General features: G+C 44.2%; 2 protein-coding genes across 10 annotated transcripts in view; both read right to left on the bottom strand.

The window, feature by feature from the left end:
• Positions 1 to 768: 768 nt before the first annotated feature.
• Positions 769 to 3207, bottom strand: LOC117136070 (CD63 antigen). 2 transcript variants are annotated; one of them, XM_033296768.1, is made up of 4 exons: positions 3111 to 3207; positions 2220 to 2310; positions 1133 to 1735; positions 769 to 1008 (listed from the first exon to the last, which is right to left on the bottom strand). In XM_033296768.1, the coding sequence occupies exons 2-4, from the start codon at positions 2286 to 2288 to the stop codon at positions 934 to 936; spliced, it is 747 nt and encodes a 248-aa protein (XP_033152659.1). In that variant the 5' UTR covers positions 2289 to 2310; positions 3111 to 3207; the 3' UTR covers positions 769 to 933. The 2 variants fall into 2 exon arrangements, with proteins under 2 accessions (XP_033152659.1, XP_033152742.1); XM_033296851.1 differs by lacking the exon at positions 3111 to 3207 and adding an exon at positions 2980 to 3060.
• A 497-nt stretch (positions 3208 to 3704) lies between these two features.
• The window catches only part of LOC117135642 (pneumococcal serine-rich repeat protein), a 36055-nt gene continuing 23234 nt past the window's right edge, over positions 3705 to 16525 (bottom strand). For 4 of the 8 annotated variants that reach the window (XM_033296060.1, XM_033296315.1, XM_033296228.1 and 1 more), the window contains 10 exons: positions 13577 to 14095; positions 11533 to 11855; positions 10056 to 11445; positions 9557 to 9863; positions 9337 to 9492; positions 8304 to 8987; positions 7388 to 8061; positions 6655 to 7318; positions 4751 to 5993; positions 4107 to 4192 (listed from right to left, as the gene is read on the bottom strand). In XM_033296060.1, the coding sequence (XP_033151951.1) occupies positions 5137 to 5993; positions 6655 to 7318; positions 7388 to 8061; positions 8304 to 8987; positions 9337 to 9492; positions 9557 to 9863; positions 10056 to 11445; positions 11533 to 11855; positions 13577 to 14095 (5574 nt within the window). In that variant the 3' untranslated portion in view covers positions 4107 to 4192; positions 4751 to 5136. Of the gene's footprint in view, positions 4193 to 4750; positions 5994 to 6654; positions 7319 to 7387; positions 8062 to 8303; positions 8988 to 9336; positions 9493 to 9556; positions 9864 to 10055; positions 11446 to 11532; positions 11856 to 13576; positions 14096 to 16525 lie in introns of all 8 variants that reach the window. The other 4 variants (XM_033296396.1, XM_033296638.1, XM_033296559.1 and 1 more) reach the window with 4 other exon arrangements.

The following is a 16525-nucleotide window of genomic DNA, read 5'->3' as shown; positions in this document are numbered from 1 at the left end:
ATTTTCTAATATCGAATATTGGGCCAAGTCGATGGTACACCCAGTGCCCTTTAAAATCTTATACTTACTGAGACTAACTGGAATATATCTGCTTATAAGACTTCACTCCCCCTAAAAAAACTCACATGCCGTGCTGGTCAAGTTCACATGTCAATGCCAGTGGCTCAATCGAGTATATTATCGATTTACATTCAGTTTTAAGTGAGTCAACTTCTATGGTCTATCGATTTTTTAATCGCACTGCACTTCCGAACTGCTTAAATTATTTACAGGTAAACACAGGTGTGCTTGCTCATAAGTATGTCAGCTGGCTGTCAGGCTTCAGTGGGAAAAATACATATGCATGTGTGTCTATATTTGCAATACGCTTTTTTTAAAATCATATATATATTTAAATATTTCTCAATGCTCTGGAACTCTATATATTACTTTAAATATATTAAAATATATTATTATTAAGTATAAGCTATACAACAACATAAATTAAATAAATAAAAAATGGTGATAAAATTTAAATAGATTATTTGAATTATATAAAAAAATATTTGTATCAGCTATAATTTTATTCGTATTTGATTTAAAAAAGCAGTATTTTGATCGACAAACATGTGATGTTAGTAAGTACAAAAGTAATAAGGCAAGATTTAGATTGAATGAACAATGCATTCGAAATTTTATTGACCACAATATCAGTATGAACGATAAGATTGCATTGTGCGACAAATGTAAAACCAGTGAGACGATAAGCCTTATTAAACAGAGAAAGAGTTAATATAAATATACTAAATATGTTATGTTCTTTATTTATACAAGCAAGTGTAAATGTCAGTACAATATGTCTTAGAACATCATCGAATTTAGCAGTGTCTTAAAGTAAATATCGGCACCATCCTCATCTAGCTCATCATCCTACAGAATCGATTTCCTCCGGACCTACATAAAACCAGTAATGCCATTACGGATCTTAATCTCACGTGCAATGTAGCAGGCAAAGATTACGCCAAAGAACTGGAAAGAATGGAGAGGAAAATTGTTGTCAAAGGTATAAGGAAGGTATAAAACATTTGTAATAATTGGCCTAGTTATATTTTGGGTCAAACAGTACTTGCGATATTTCAGCACCATAACTCACCTGGAGGACGGCAATGACCACGCCTGCCGCTCCCAGGCTGACCGCATGGGCGGAAATGTATCCGGAGAATCCGTCGAGGCATCCGACTTTGTGCCGGTTTGCCACGCTGGCCTGAGCATCATTGCAGGTGAATGTGCCCACTGCGCCGACGGGAACGTTGCAGCAGGAGATGGGCAGGTCGCCGGTTGGGAAGGCGCCGATCCAGTCCTTGTATGAGCTCACACCACAGCAGTCGAACTCCTCCTGGATTTCATCCCAGAGTTGGGTGGTCGCATTCGGAAAGATACTGTTATACTCGTTCAAAGAGTAAGTCAGCGAATTTTTGATCAAATCGGAGGCGTCGTTGCGCAGCACATAGCCACTGATACCAGCGGCCAGCTCCAGGATGAAGATGATGGCCAGCATGACCGAGAAGCTGAGCACCAGGCAGTAGTTCTCCTTCAGGGCACCCCAGCAGCCAAAGAAAGAGATTACGATGATGAACGATCCGATCACGATCAGGAACGTGGGGATCGAGAAGAACTTTCCGGCCAGGAAGAGTTTATAGCCCGTATAGACGGCGCCAACTCCGGCTCCCACGGCAATCAAGATAATGCCAGTGATCTGGATGGATGGTTATAATGATCAATATTAGGGTCTTTGTTTAAGGCATTTTAGCAATACATCATTTGGATTTATCGTAATTATTTCTAAGAAAAGCTTACTTATTTATGTTATTAAAATGAAAGAAATTATGTAGGAGATAAAATAGAGTTTGTATGATTTGCAAAAGAAATTATAAATAAATTATGGCTATTTAAAGTCCTTGCCAAAAGTAACTTATTTATGTGTTATAGTTTTTGGGAATGATGGCCTAAAACGAAGTGGCACATTAATAGCACGTAGTTAGACCATATTGTTATTATAACCAACATATTTTATGGATATATATAATGCCCAGATTAACATTTATGGCCACCATTCCTCGTGTTTAGTGTATGTTTTAACTAATGACCAATAATCCTTTAGTCAACGTAATCTCAAATGCGCTTTATCAGCGCCCTGTGACTGGTGACTCATCCAAATAGAGACCAAATCATTAACTTACCAAAAAGATCAAGTTAAATCCGAAGAGCGTGTACTTCACAGCATTGGCGCTGCCCGTTAGTAGCGACATTTTGTTTGTTTTAGTTTATGCGCTGTAAGAGCAATAGTAATATTAATAAAAGGCTTTAGACCAATACGATATAGGCTCTTTGTACGGGCCGAAAATATAACACAACCGACGCAAATCGATTCCGAAAGTTAAATACGCTGCAGTAGAAACTAAGACACCAAGGAAGGTTTCACTCCCTATCAACAAAAGCCAATATATATATATATATATGTATATAATTAGTTATCAGTAAATGATATGGCACATAGCATGGCACATCTAAGCCAAATGTGGTCAACCGTTGTATTTTTAATGTGCCGATGTTGCCGAGACCGCCATTTCAGACAAGATAAACGAGCGTTTTGATGAGATAAGATACGATAAAATTTTATAGAAAAAGTTTGCGCATTTTTCGGAGCAAAAACTAAATAAGAGTAAGAAAATAGTGTTGTTAAGTTTCAAAACATAACTGTATTTAGAGACATCAACATCTATTAAAGATTCAAGCGATCGGCTGCTTATTGTTTCGAGTACTGTGTGATTTTAAATATTTTGTATATTTTAAGCTAATGTGAAATTCAACGGAATTCAACAAACTTTGTGCCTAGAGTTCATATGACTCATTTTGCTAGGGAAAGCATTTTAAGCACAATAAAATTTGATGGAAGACACACATATATTAATTTGGCTCGATAGTGAAGATTATAATCACATTTATAGATAAGAAAGCCAAGTGTTAAGGGTTCCTCCGTCTATCGGATCGATGAGTCATCTATATGCCAGACCAGTTGGTGCAGTGTCATTTAGAGTTTCAATTTTTTTCTGCCTTTTCAATCTACTCACGGCACACAGAAAGTGGACAATTTTAGTTTAACTTGACGGCAGTTGGACAACAACTGAGAGGCTCTTCCATTACCGAAAACGCTCGCAGAGGATTATTATTGCACCCATAAGCTTTGCTACCTATAGAGTTGTTGGTTTGCGTGAGTTTAGTGATAAAAAGTGAAATATATAACGAAATGTGGAAAAGCTGCGAAAAAGCTCTTCACAGAGTTAGCACGGGTCTGCGAAAAGAGAACTTCCACGTTGTTTTTTTCGAATTGCATGAGCAAATATATAATATTTCATGACTATATTGAACATTTTGCAAATGTATTGACCGTTGCTTATACAACGAAACGCGTTGTATTAGCCAACATGGATTACGCGTCGTATACGCGATTTATCCCCATTCCTCATAAAGATAAAAACTTTCATTGAAAAATGTATTATATTTATTTTCATTCACTTTGCTTGTCGTACACTAAATGCTACCGAAGAATATATATGAGTATCATTTGTTATTTTATATGTTTAGTTTTTAGTTTAATTTTGTGGAGTTGCTGGCATAATTTTAATACTTGAATTTCGAGTGCAATGCCAAAGCGTGTGTTTCCATTTTTTTTTCAGTGTGTGGGAAATGCAATGTGGAAATGCGAACAGGAACTGGGAACTGAAACATATTCATAGTCACATTTTGCAATATTAGTAAGTCGGTTAGTTTGGGTGCCGTCAACCTTGAGTAATTTGTTTGAAATTTATCGCCTTGCCAGTAAATTTCGCAAATTACCTAAAGAAAGTCTAATCGAATTGGGTTGGTCGTTCAGGTGTTAGTGCGTATTACAAATGTGTATATAAATCATTTAAATTAGATGCTTTATTTTTTAGTAGTTCGTTGCTTCCGCGCCGGTGTCCCCACATCCTATTTCCTATCCTTGCCGTGGCGATCCCGCGGATGCCTGCTACTCGCCATCGTCGAGGTGGTCAGGCTGTGGACATGGTGTGGCTGCTGCTCCCGATGGCCATGTCCAGATCCCTGATGCTTGCCGCTGCTGCTGTGCTGGTGCTGATGATGCTGGTGTCCGTTCAGAGTGCTTTTACCGTGTCTGTGGACGAGGAAAATACCCTGTTAGATCTAAGATTACACATGCGACAGTACATAATATATAATTTTAATGATTTTTCTACTGTTTGATTTCTTAGAATAGTGTTTCCAAATTGCTACTTCAACTACGTAGTTCCAGTTGCTAGAGAGAAATAGAATAGAGCAAGGCCGTTTGATGTTGTGTTTCGGTTTTTTAATTCCAATTTCATTGATGATTTCAGTTGACTTTTTTTCTGGTTTCCAGCAACATGTTCATAGTCAGTTTTTAGAGTTGATTCTACTGATAGAGCGGAGTGTGCGTGAGGTTAGAAATTTAAGTGGTGTGAGTTCATTAATCGTAGTCAAACATGCAAGAGAATTATTTGGTTAAACTATAAAATTGTTATATTAGTGGAGTTTGAATTCAGTTTCAAGAAACGTTTTTCATAGTGCTACATTTGATAGTAGGGAAATTATAGTTTAATGCCCATTTCCAAACCACTTTTCGTACTTCCCGCTAAATCCCAACATGCAATACTGGGTGTTAGAAAAGTAAACGGAATTTGGAAAAAACGCTTACGCTGTGAAAAGTAAAAACAGAACCCAGACAGGCCCTTTTTTCTTTTTTGTGCTTGTGTGCATTGGCCGAGTTTTTGATTGTGTGTGCGCTCCAAAATAAATAATAATCAAAATTAACAACGAAAGTCTCTCACACTCGAATATTATTTTTTGGGTTTTAGTATTAGTATGGGGAACACGGTGGTTGGTTGGGTGGTTTTTGGGTGGTGGTTAGGAAAATGCAGTTCACTTTTTGGCCAGCTGTGGGATATCAAACGTAATCGTGCATTTGGGATTATTTGGGTGTGCTTGTGTGATTTTTGTGACGAGATCCTGTCAGCCAAGGGATATGTATCATATTTATTTGGATTTTTGGTTTCTTTTGGGCTAATGTCTGTCCCGCGCTGACTATGAACATGTGCAGATGCCGAATGGCTGGTGGGTGGACACACTGCTGCGCACTTGTCGCATTTTCAGCCTTTTTGGCCAGCCGCCCAGCCGGCCACGCCCCTCCCGAGCCGCCGCCCCTGTCGCCGAGGCACCAAAAAGCTGCGCATGCTCATTGCTCAGATTGTTTTGGTAGGGACGCAGCTTGTCCGCCTTGCCCAGCTCCTCGCTGGTGGCATACAGCAGATAGTTGTCATAGACATGGCTAACGCTCGAGTTCCGTTTGGCCGGCAAATAGGGCAGGAAGGCGAAGCTCGAGCTGGTCGATTGGGTGGCCTTCAGGGAGGGTTTCTTGCGGGCCACACTGCGACACCTCAGGGTGGACTGATTCGAGTAGCTGGGCGGTATCATCTGCAGCTTGGTGCGATACTCATAGCTGGCGGGCGGATTCACCGGGACTGGGATTAGGGATCTCTTTCGTTTGCTGCGCGGCGGTGGCTGCGGTGCTTTCGTCACCGTCTCTACCTCATCAATGCTCGCGTAGTCCGCCTCTTTTGCGGGCGCCTCGACGCTTTCGGCACTATGCTGTTCCGGTGACTCCTCGCTGGTTTCGGTATTGGCTAAATTCGTTACGTATACGTACGTCAGTTCGTGGTGGTGCGTGGTTGGTGCTGTGGTGGTGCTGGCTGATGCAGATGCAGATGGTTTATGCGCTGTGGTTTTCGATGCTTTCGAACTGGCTGTTGTGCTCGTGGTCGACTTTTTGTGTATCGTTGCCGAGTCATGGCTACTGCGACTCGATCTCGTCTTACTTGGCCGACTGCTCTCCCGGGTTCCCGACGACGGGTGCTCACTGTGCCTAGAGCGACTGGAGTGACCTGTAGTTGGGAAAATGGAGAAATGTTAGAATTTACTTAATACAAAATTATACTAAAAGGCAGTTTTATTTCATATTTTTTAAATTATATTGTCAGACTAAATGGCCTCAAAAATAACATGCTGGTGGAGTAAAATTGTGTAAACTGTGCCTTTTGAACTATAACAAATCACTTGATTATGTTTCAGGTAAAATTAGTTTAAAGTTTAAACTAATCCTCCTCAGTGTGGGCCTGGACTAAAGTTACATTATGCGAAGTGTGTGAACGATGGTTGTGTAAAAAGAAATTATAAACAATTTAATTGGTTCTAGTTTTTAGCAATCTGTTAAACGTAAAAAGATGTGAAACTCGTATCTATTGGTTGCAAGTGTTTTTTATAAGTTGATTTTGAAGACATTAATTTTTCGTGAGATCAATGCAAAGTGTTGCTAGTATCATTTAATCAGAGTGTTGTAAGTTTTGATAAAAGTGTTAATAATTCTGATCAAGACTAAAAATCATCTGGCGAACCTAAAACGTTTGTTCAGCCTTTGCGGCTGTGTGGCACCCATAATGAGTAAGCCCAAAACAAGAAGTTCTGCAAGAGACAGGATCAGATTAACCGAATTTGAACACTCGGTTGTATCCTTTCTAAAAAAAGTACAATTTTTCTTGATCTTACCCCTGGAGCGCGTGAGTTCATCGCGGTGTTTCTCGGAGCCTCGAGAGCGTTCCCGATCGCGTTCCTTCTCTCGATCCCGATGGCTGCTCTGCCGCGAGCGACTTTCATCCGCCACCCGGGAGGATCTTATCAAGCGACTGGAAGATGAGGTCTTGGTCTCAGTGGATTGATCCATCTCCCGGCTGTGGCGACTGTGATGAGAGCTTCGCTTCGACTCAAGGGAAGATGATCCTGCTCCAGTGGCACTGGAACTGCTCCTTGGCTTGCTGCTGTTCCGATGGACCCGAACTTCGATTGGCTCATGGCGCGACTTCTCTCGCTTGGGGGTACGCATGCGCAGACGTTCGGCACGCTGCTTGGTGGCCACTTGGTCGTCTGACGATCCGCCGCCGTGGGTCATGGACTCCCGCGAGCTGGAGCGGGACCGATCACGTGGACAACACTCGATGGAAGACTGCGATGAGCTGCGAGCTCTCGACGGCGAAGGAGTCGACTGCCTGGAGTTTCGGCGCGCCTCAGAGGCGAAGGTGCCGCGGGCCACACCCATCGATTGAGGGTATACCTTAACCTTCTCGTCAATGGTCTCTAAAGGTTTTGCGCTGCGCCGCTGCAGGGAACAAGACCTGCGCCGCTGATCCTTGATGGCTGCCTCGTCGGAGAGAGCCTGTTAAAGAAATGATTTTTGTTGAGTTTTATGTAAATTTATGAATATGTACTGTGCTGAGAAACTTACCTTCAAAGTCTGATCAGCGTTGCGGGTCATTTCGCTTAGAATCTGGGCGTCTCTCTGCAGGTCGGTCTTCCGCTCATAGCTGCCCGGCGATCGGGATCTGTCCGGCGAGTGGGCTGGAGACTTGACCCTGAAGGTGGTGGTCAGTTCGGTGGCTATATTCTCGTAACAGTGCTCCTCGTCCTCATCCAGATCATCATCATCGTGGTGATAGTCGTTGGCCGTGCCGTTGTCGTTATGGTGGGGACTGCTGTGCCTCAGTAGGTCGGGTCGATCGTTGAGCAGTTGCCACTTGGTCGTGGTCGTGGTGTTCGCCTTCAATTCATCACTGTGGCTCATTTTACTGCGACTGGGCAGTGTCCTTCTGGGATTTGTCGTGGTCGTTGTGGAGAGCTTCGTTTGCTGTTGCTGCTTCTGCTGAACTCCAAAGTAGGAGAGTTCGTGTTCGCGCAACTTGCGAGCACCGCGTGCTTCCTTCACAATCTTCAAGGACTCGCTGCTCGATTCATCGGCATTATCCATGGTGGACTGCCCTTGGATTTGCGGCTGAATGAAGAGGGTTCTTGGCTTGGCCACTGGTATCAGTTGGCCAATTCGTAGGGTGGGCGGAGTTGCCTTAGGTTTCTCGATTTGGGGAGCATGGAGCGCTATATTCATCACATTGGACTTGGGAAGATCTGAAAAGGTTAAGAAAAAATAAGTAATATGTGATTAATTTTTTAACAATTTCTTAAAAATGTACTTTCTTATTTTTGACTTTTAATGAATTGATCAAGCTAAAAAAGCTTAATGGCTACTATCAAATCGGACTATAGTCATCTACTTTTCTGGTTCAATTACTCAGGATCCTTATTATATTGCGCTAAATGAACTCCTCTAACTCAATACTCTATTTCTCTGTAGTTTTAGCAAGCGTTACCTGCTCGCTTCAGCATCTGATCCTGTGCCTCAATTTTCCAGATGGTTCTCTTGGCTTTGAGGCGACTCCAGCTGCTGGAGTACTCGCTGCCCTTGAACGCCTCTGCAGGCTGCTGGTCTGGCGAGGAACTACCCTGGGTTCCTCCACCACTGTCACTGTTGCTGTCCCGGAAGTACCGCTTCACCTCCTCATCGGCACTGTCTTCCTGATCCTGCTCGGCGGCATCGTAAAGCCTTCGCAGTTGAGTCAACTGCTGGCTCACCGGGATTTGGGTGTTTCCCAGCAATTTCAGCCGAGGCGGAGCCAACGGAGTTCGGGGCAGGGAATCATACAATGCGCTTCCGAATAGATCGCTGCTCGTAATGGAGGTGGTGGATATGGTGGAGGGACGGCGCGAGGAGGAGTAGGATCCCTCCTCCTGGTAGCTGTGCGATCGCAGCATGGGCGTGGGCACCACTATCGTGGGTTGAACCAAGGCGGACTCAATCGAAGCTATGCTCAGGCGACGCATGGCCTCATCGAATTCACTGGCCGATCGCATGGTCCTCATAATCAGCGATGTGGACTTTAATCCCTCGTCCAGGATGCGCTGATGCTGGCGCAGATCCTCCAGCAACAGCTCCTGGGCACTGGGTCGTCGGTGTTGGCGGTATTTCAAACTGGGATGGTGATGCATTGCAGTGCCTGTGTGGGAAATGTGCGGAAAGTGTCGTTGGTGGATTTGGAAATTCATGTTTCTTTTTCTTTTGTTTTTTTTTTTTAGAGCGTGGTTATCGAGCTGAGCTTAGCGGGTGGTGTTAGATGTAGCATTAGATGTGGTTTAGAAAAGCGGCAGTCAGAGTTCACAACATGCATTAAAAATACAATTCAGAGTACAGAGAGTTCGAGTCAAGTAGAGGAGTCCATGGCTAAAACCCAGATAGACTAGATCATACAACGTAATTCAGTGGACAAGGTACTACAAACTACAGGCATTCCAACTAGCTAATCAAATGTACAACTATGTATACTTAGGTATAATTAAAGCACAAACCTGATTCAGCCCAATCCTCTGAGCCCAGGCTCACATTGATCTTGGTCGAGTACCCATTGCCAGCTGGTGAGGATTGCTGCTGCTGTTGGCGCTGCTCTACGATGCGAATCCTTTCGGCCACAGACTTGGGACTAATGGGTGAATCACTGGTGATTCCTTTATGTGAAAAATACATTTTATTATCTCAATCCGTACGTACTATTATCTTCAATACACTTACCACTATCCCTTGCCGAAGGACTCTCCCGATCCGCTTTCATGGCCGGAACGCTCCAAAGAACGTCGGCACTCTCTATGTTCTCGCCCAGGTGATAGGGTTTCGGCTTAACAGGCTTGTTCTTCAGGATCCCCCGAATATTAGATAGCTCGTCCGTCTCGTTGTCCGTCGTATCCACGCCACTGGTGGAGGTGTAACTGTTCCGCGACGTGGACTCCATCAGACTGTAACGTGGCTCGTGCACCGGCTTGGCCACCGTGGTCACCGTCACTTGAGTGCTGCTGGGGGTGCTGTTACTGCTACTGGAAATCTGCAGCAAATAAATGGAATATTAGTTGGATTCTGATAAAATAATTACAATAATTGATGAAAATTCATTAATGTATATCGAATTTCAGTGATCATTTATCCGAGCTTTTTATTTGTCTGAATCTCATGCTCACCTTGTGAGGCAAATAAATTTATAATTTTCTTGGGACCTCAAGTTTAGTAAATTACTCACCGGCTGGCTAACCACCTCCGGCGGATCCATGAGAGTGGCTCGGTAGGCCACTGTGCTGGTGGCTATCGTCTTGCGGCGCTGTGAATCGTCACCAAAGTGGGTCACCTCGCTGCTCGCAGTGCTGCTGGTAGAGCTCCCTCCGCCGACGGCACTGGCTGACTTAACCAGACTCTGCAGTGGACCACTGGTGGTAGTGGTGGTGGTGTTGGAGCGGCGGCGACGGCGAAAGTTTTGCGTTGGCGGCGGCTTGCCGTCGGTCTCAACAATATTAACGCGACCCGATTCGGCGGCAAAGTGCACCTCCGTCTTGCAGAACTCCACTCGCTTCTGGGCGCTACCTTTGCTCAGGTGACTGGTGGTGGTGTGGGAGGTGCTGGAAACGGCCGTGCCTCCATTCACATGAATCTGCGAGGTTTTGCGGACATCACGCCAGGTTTCCTCCACGGCTATCGAATGGCGTTTACTCAGCTCCCCCTCTGTGGGGCTGGATGACGGGATGATGGGTTTCAGGGACCTGCCAAAATGAACAATGGTGCCAACGCCATTCTGTTGTTGTGCCGCAGCGGCATTCTTTTCGTTCCTCTCCCGTTCCCTTTCGGTGGGCGACCAGTTGCCAAGTTGCTCACCGGATCTGCCCAGGCCACTGTCCGTGGAGGCGTCCACCCGGAATATGCTCTTATCCTCCGGCGGCGACATCTTCTCGAAGCCGTAGGACTTGCGCCGCAGATGCCACTCACTGGAACTGGTGTCCTTTTGCCGCTGGCGTGACTCCAAGCTGTGCGTATTATGTACGGGTCGAAAGGCCGAGGGAGTAGATTGAGCCGGCGGCGTAGGATCTACCTTCTCCACGCTGATATCCCGCACTACGACTGGCTTCTTTTGGTGATAGGCCAGGAAGTCCTCTTTGTAGAGACTCTCGTCCGAAAGCTTCTTTAGCTTGCCGCGTATTTCCTGCAGGGACTCGGCCGTAAGGAATGTGTTCCTCTTGGCCACCGTGGGCTTGGCCGTGGGAGTGTTCAATATGTTGTCCAGAGCGGCCAGATCCACGTGATTATTCCGCATGGCCGTGTGAAGGCGACGACCGTTCTCCAGTTCCGCTCGCAGACGGGCAACGCTCACCGAATTACTCGGCAAATCCAGGGGTCGAGGTCGGGCCGAGGTCGCAGGACTCTTGTAGTGATCCTGCGACTGAAAGGAACGACGCAGTTTGCTAACCCTGCGCCACTCACCCACCGGCTGTTCGGCGGGATCCTCTCGCTCCCAGTCGTTGCTGAGATCATCCGTGGAAATGGAGCGGGACCGCTGGAGCAGCGTGGATCCTATCGAGGGCACTGGAGGGGCGTAGACCGACTGGGACACCTGCTGGCGGCGCTGGTGGCGAGCGGTGAGTCTGTGTGCGGAGGAGATAAAGATGGGGATGTGTTACTGGATTCAGGGCCGATCGGCTAATGGACCAAAATTTCTGTGCGCGACTTACCGCAGATTGTCGTCGTCGTCGTCATCGTTATAATGCCGGAAACTTTCCAAATCACGACGCTGCGTTGGCGGGGCAACAGCTACGTCAGCACCACCAGCTCCACCAGAACCACCCACGCCACTTGGGAGCTGGCCATATAAGTCAGCCTGCTTGGCCCAAACCGCTGACGACGGCGTTGATGATGATGATGATGATGATTCTGGTCCCACAATTGCATGTAGGCTTATTTTGCCCGCACTTCTGTGGGTGTTGCTCGCCGCTTGTGTTGCAGTTGTTAGGTTCGAATTGTTGCTGCTCTGGCTGGAAATGCTCGAACTGCTTTTCTGTAAATGGCAAGCACAACAACGAGAGGCGAAAAATTAAAAACAAAATTAAACAAAATCAACCATATTCAAAAACCAGCACAAAGACGATCTCAGTCCGACTGAGCGCATTATATAGCCGGGCTATATGGCGATCTCGAGTGCGGGTGTCTTTCGTATGGTTATCGTTATTGATGCCGTTGTTATTGGAATTGTTATGATATATAGGAGTGGGTGCAGTGTTTGACAGGAACTGCTTAAGGAAGCCGGGCACTTAAGTCGCATATAAGCGCTGAATAAGCCGTGGCAAATGAATTTCCGCATTGGAGACAAATGGCTTCAAGAGAATTGAGTCCTCGAATAAATAAAGAACTAATAATGGAATAGATCAAGCCATAAGTAGCTTATGGAAATAGAGCTAATTGCTATAAGGCAAAATAAATCCTACAATATAATGCAGATTAAGTAGCTGAAGTGAATGTCTTAATATAACGATCACAATTGTAAAGTATATAAAACTTTTGCTTCTCAAGGGGTATATTTTTTCTAAAAATAAATACATTTAATGTTTTCTCCATAACGTTAAATATATATTTGCACATTTTCTAGGCTTAACAAATTGAGAAACAAAACGAAATTCCCCGAATATGTTTTCGTAGTAAGATTAATGACCAGAACCTCAGGTGACTGTGACTGTGGGCGTTGATCTTGTCTCAAGACACTTTCTCATCTTTTTTTTGCCGCCCAATAATTAGACACTTTTAACTGTGCGAATCGCGTTTCGAGAGAGTTGGCGTAGAAATTTCCTTTGTGGTCATGACCCAAATGTCCAGCTGAAGTGCTAAGCAACGCCTAATTGAGCCACGCTATTATTAAATATTTCCATTCGATTCCGATTCGATCGATGAGTCAAATATTCAGTCGTACCAGACAGTTTGTGGAAAGTCTGGTAAGGTTTAATTTGATATATGAGTTATGACCAATTGCAGAGAACAAGCTACTTTTATAAGTTTATTTTGGTAGCTGTAAGATGTTCTGAAATGACACTTCCATTTATTTATAACTGATATTTTTGGCCAAATTCCCCAAACATTTTTATAGATGCTATAAGACACTTATGGGCGATAGCGACTAACAAAGAAAGTTAATTACAATTATCGGTTCTGTTTCCAAGAAAATGTTATAAATTATTTTGCAGCTCTATTATTTATTTGAAGCACCCCGATAAAATCTTAATGTTGTGAAGTTAACAACCAGCTTAGGACTTTCTCAAGATATTTTTCGATCCCTGTTCATTACACGATTTCCTCGAATTTCCCAGAGCCATGAATTTTCCCCCAAACACGACAATCGGCGACTGTTAACAACTGGCCATTTTCGGTCATTGCCATGGCCATGGTCAAAAGATTACTCCTGAATAAAAAACGAGATGGAGGAAAGCAAACATTGGCTCATGCTAATGAGCTGACTAAACAAAGACAACTACACGGAGAAAACAGGATGATCAACTTGAATATTTCCAACATTTAATTGATTGTTTTAGGAATAAAAAACATTAAAGTACACTACTTTAAAATTTATAATCATGATTAGAACTGTAGAAAAATTGTTAAATTATCAACGTTTGAAAATATTACATTTATTATGCCAGAAGAATTCCCTATTTATTCCAGTGTAAAAAAAAGCAATTGAAACAAGACCCTGACTGTGGACTACTGCATTTGAGCCTGGCTCAAACTTACCATTAGATTGCTTAATTTCAGACTTGGAGCCGTATCGGGTAACAAATTGTGGCAGCCTTTGTGCAAAGGCTCGTCGGCAGCGTCCTCTTTATCGCTCGCCTCGCCATTAATCACAACAAAATCAACATGATCGTCGATTAGCTCCTGGCTCAGTGCGGATGCGGATGCGGAGGCAGAGGCGAATGTGGCTGCGGATGGAGTATGAACAATGCCAGCATCGCTGCCACTGAGACTACAATCGTCGCTAAGCTCGCAGATGTCAACACCCTGGCTGATGGGGGATAGGATAGTGGACTTTGGAGGTGGATCATGGCCATTGCTCTGACTCGTGCGGTGGTGGGTGGTGGATGTGGTGGTGGTGGATGTGGAGGAGGACCACGAGGACGAGCTCTTTTGCACGGTCTGGGTGCGGATCACCTGCATGGCGCCGTTGGCGGTGCGGGCCTTCAGCACCTCCAACTGTTTGCGTTGCGTGTGCTGTGTGCCATTCGGCTGTGAGATGTTTTGGGAGTCGGATATCTGGGGAGAGAGCGGAGAGAGAGAGGGGGATTCAGTGGTGGCAGGATAATGAGTGGAGGTTTTTTAGGGGGATATATTATGGAATTAATATAAACATAATGTAGTAATAGGGTTTTAGTAAGAGTTTTTAAATTTAGTTGGAGTGTGCCATTTGTATGTTCCATATTCATTTCATCCATTTGATTATTATTATTTTCAACACATGCCATACAAATATAAATATCAATAAGCCTAAATTACAAAAGATTTCAATTCTGATCTTCAAATGTTATTTTAGCCACCTTAACTTTCACACATTGCCCGATCTAATTAATACATCAAGATATGCCCTGTTATATCGATTTCTTAGCCATAATAGCATTTGAATGGGTTCAAAATAAGATAAATAAAACATTAAACAGGCGATCGCGATGTGATTGTCTAAACTTCATTACGGGTGTGGGTGTGTCCCATGCGAGGCGTAAAAGTGCTTTGTCGCATGGCATTCGGCCGTTGGCAACGGGGCGTATGAAAGTTGCCAGACGAAACACTTGACCGTCGGCCACCCTGTGCCCCTCGCTCCAAGTTGCCCCTCCAAAACGCCTAGATGCCTCTTATCTCGACAGCTGGGCGTGCTCAGTTCGCCCGCTTGGCACACGTGACCAAACGCCAGCCACAAATCAAAAGACTCTCGAGAGCAACTGCAATAGCAACGGCAAACAAAACAGCAACTGCACCCTTTTGTGGTAATGCACTCAAAAAAATAAAAATGGGATGTAAGTCCCAAGCATTTCACAAATAATCAATTATGCTTTTAAGGACCTTCATGCTAATGGCAAGTATTTAGATCTTTAGATCTGAAATATTTTGTAAGAAAATATTCTTTCAGTTATTAATTTTTCTGTGTGCATAGATCTGAACAATTAGCAGATCCGTTCATTGGATCGTGCCATGACACACCATCGAAGGTAAGAAACAGAAAAAGAAATACAAAACACACTCGAATCGAACTGGCCAAAAGATCGATTGTGGCAATCGATTGCATTGATGATTTATAGTGCTAAAATGCATAATATGCTCCAAATGAAAACTTTAACCCGCCGGTTGTCCAGTTCGCGGCGTATTCGTGTCAATGACCAAAATGCAGCCGCACATTTGACTATGAGTCAAAGTGCAGCATTGTTTATATAGAATACAAAAATTTGAATGTTCTCCAAGCGGTTCGTAACAAAGAAAATTGCATATTGTATGCAAGTTGTAGGTTGAGTCACCTCAGTGTTCTGGGTTCTCACTTGAAGTCTTGTTTTTTTTTTGTGCTGCAACTCATAACTCGGCGAATGGCGAAAATAATTTCTGTGGTTATACACTTGGTAATTAGCTTCATTAGATGGGAATTTTTTTCGGCTCGCTGAACAAAGAATGGAATATAAATAAGGGATACGCAAATTCTGGGAAGTTTGAAAAACTCGGCAGCAGCTTTATATTTTATGATATGCACATTGTACGAGTTCAGGGTTATCCCTTTCAAAGTTCTCCATCTGGCGGTTTCACTTATACAGTTCAATTCAGTTTGCTTCGATTTCTGCCTGGCTAGTGATTTTAGTTCGGCGCTCAGGTCTTCAAGCTTCCCATTGACCCGAGGGCAAACGGACAATGCATAATAATTTCAGCGGCTCCCTAAAGTCACACTCATCCTTGGGACTTGGAACTGAAAAAAGAGTGCAGAATAGCGTGGCAGACATAAATTATAAGCCCAGTTTGGCACCCGCGGCCATGCACGTTCTGCCGGAGTTTCTCACGATGGTCAGAAGGAGACTCTTGGCGATCTGGGACCGCTTTTCCGTAATGCCTCGCAATTTCCTATGGAGTGAACGCTGCAAAATGTGTATGTCTGTCTATCTATCGATGACCTCTTTTCGCTGGCTCGCTGATTTTCCAGCTGGCTGCGCCGTTTTAGTTTAGGCCAGCATGTGTAGGCTGTTTGGCTGGTCTTGATCTTGGCCAGGCTAATTAAGCTGTTCGGTACCAATCTGCATGGCCCAGGGGGTGGCTCAATCATGGCAACAGCTGGCGCGGAAAGAAAGCCAACTGTAAATGAATTATTCCGACCTGGCCAAAATCAGCCAGCCAGCGATCAGTGTCATGATCTTGTACAGCCTCCGACGACCAGCTGATGATGTACACCATGGCAGCAAAAAAAAAAGAAAACCACATAATTGAAAGCGCTGAATCCAAAACCGTTCCGAACCGAACCGAAGCGCAAAGTCAAGTTGAAGGTTCAATGAAATGCAGAGACTTGCCACGACTTCCACGGAGCCCAGCACTCGCATATATTATATGCCAGCCAAAGTCGTGATGATGTAGAGGAAGACTTGGCGTGCGGCTCTACACTGATAAAAATCGTTTGAAAATATCAAAACTATTCTGTTATTAAAATGAATCCATTCATGA

The sequence above is a fragment of the Drosophila mauritiana genome, chromosome 2L, assembly GCF_004382145.1.
Source record: "Drosophila mauritiana strain mau12 chromosome 2L, ASM438214v1, whole genome shotgun sequence".
NCBI lineage: Eukaryota > Metazoa > Arthropoda > Insecta > Diptera > Drosophilidae > Drosophila > Drosophila mauritiana.
The sequence above is the reverse complement of the archived record's forward strand: the minus strand, read 5'-3'. Positions and strand labels throughout refer to the sequence as shown.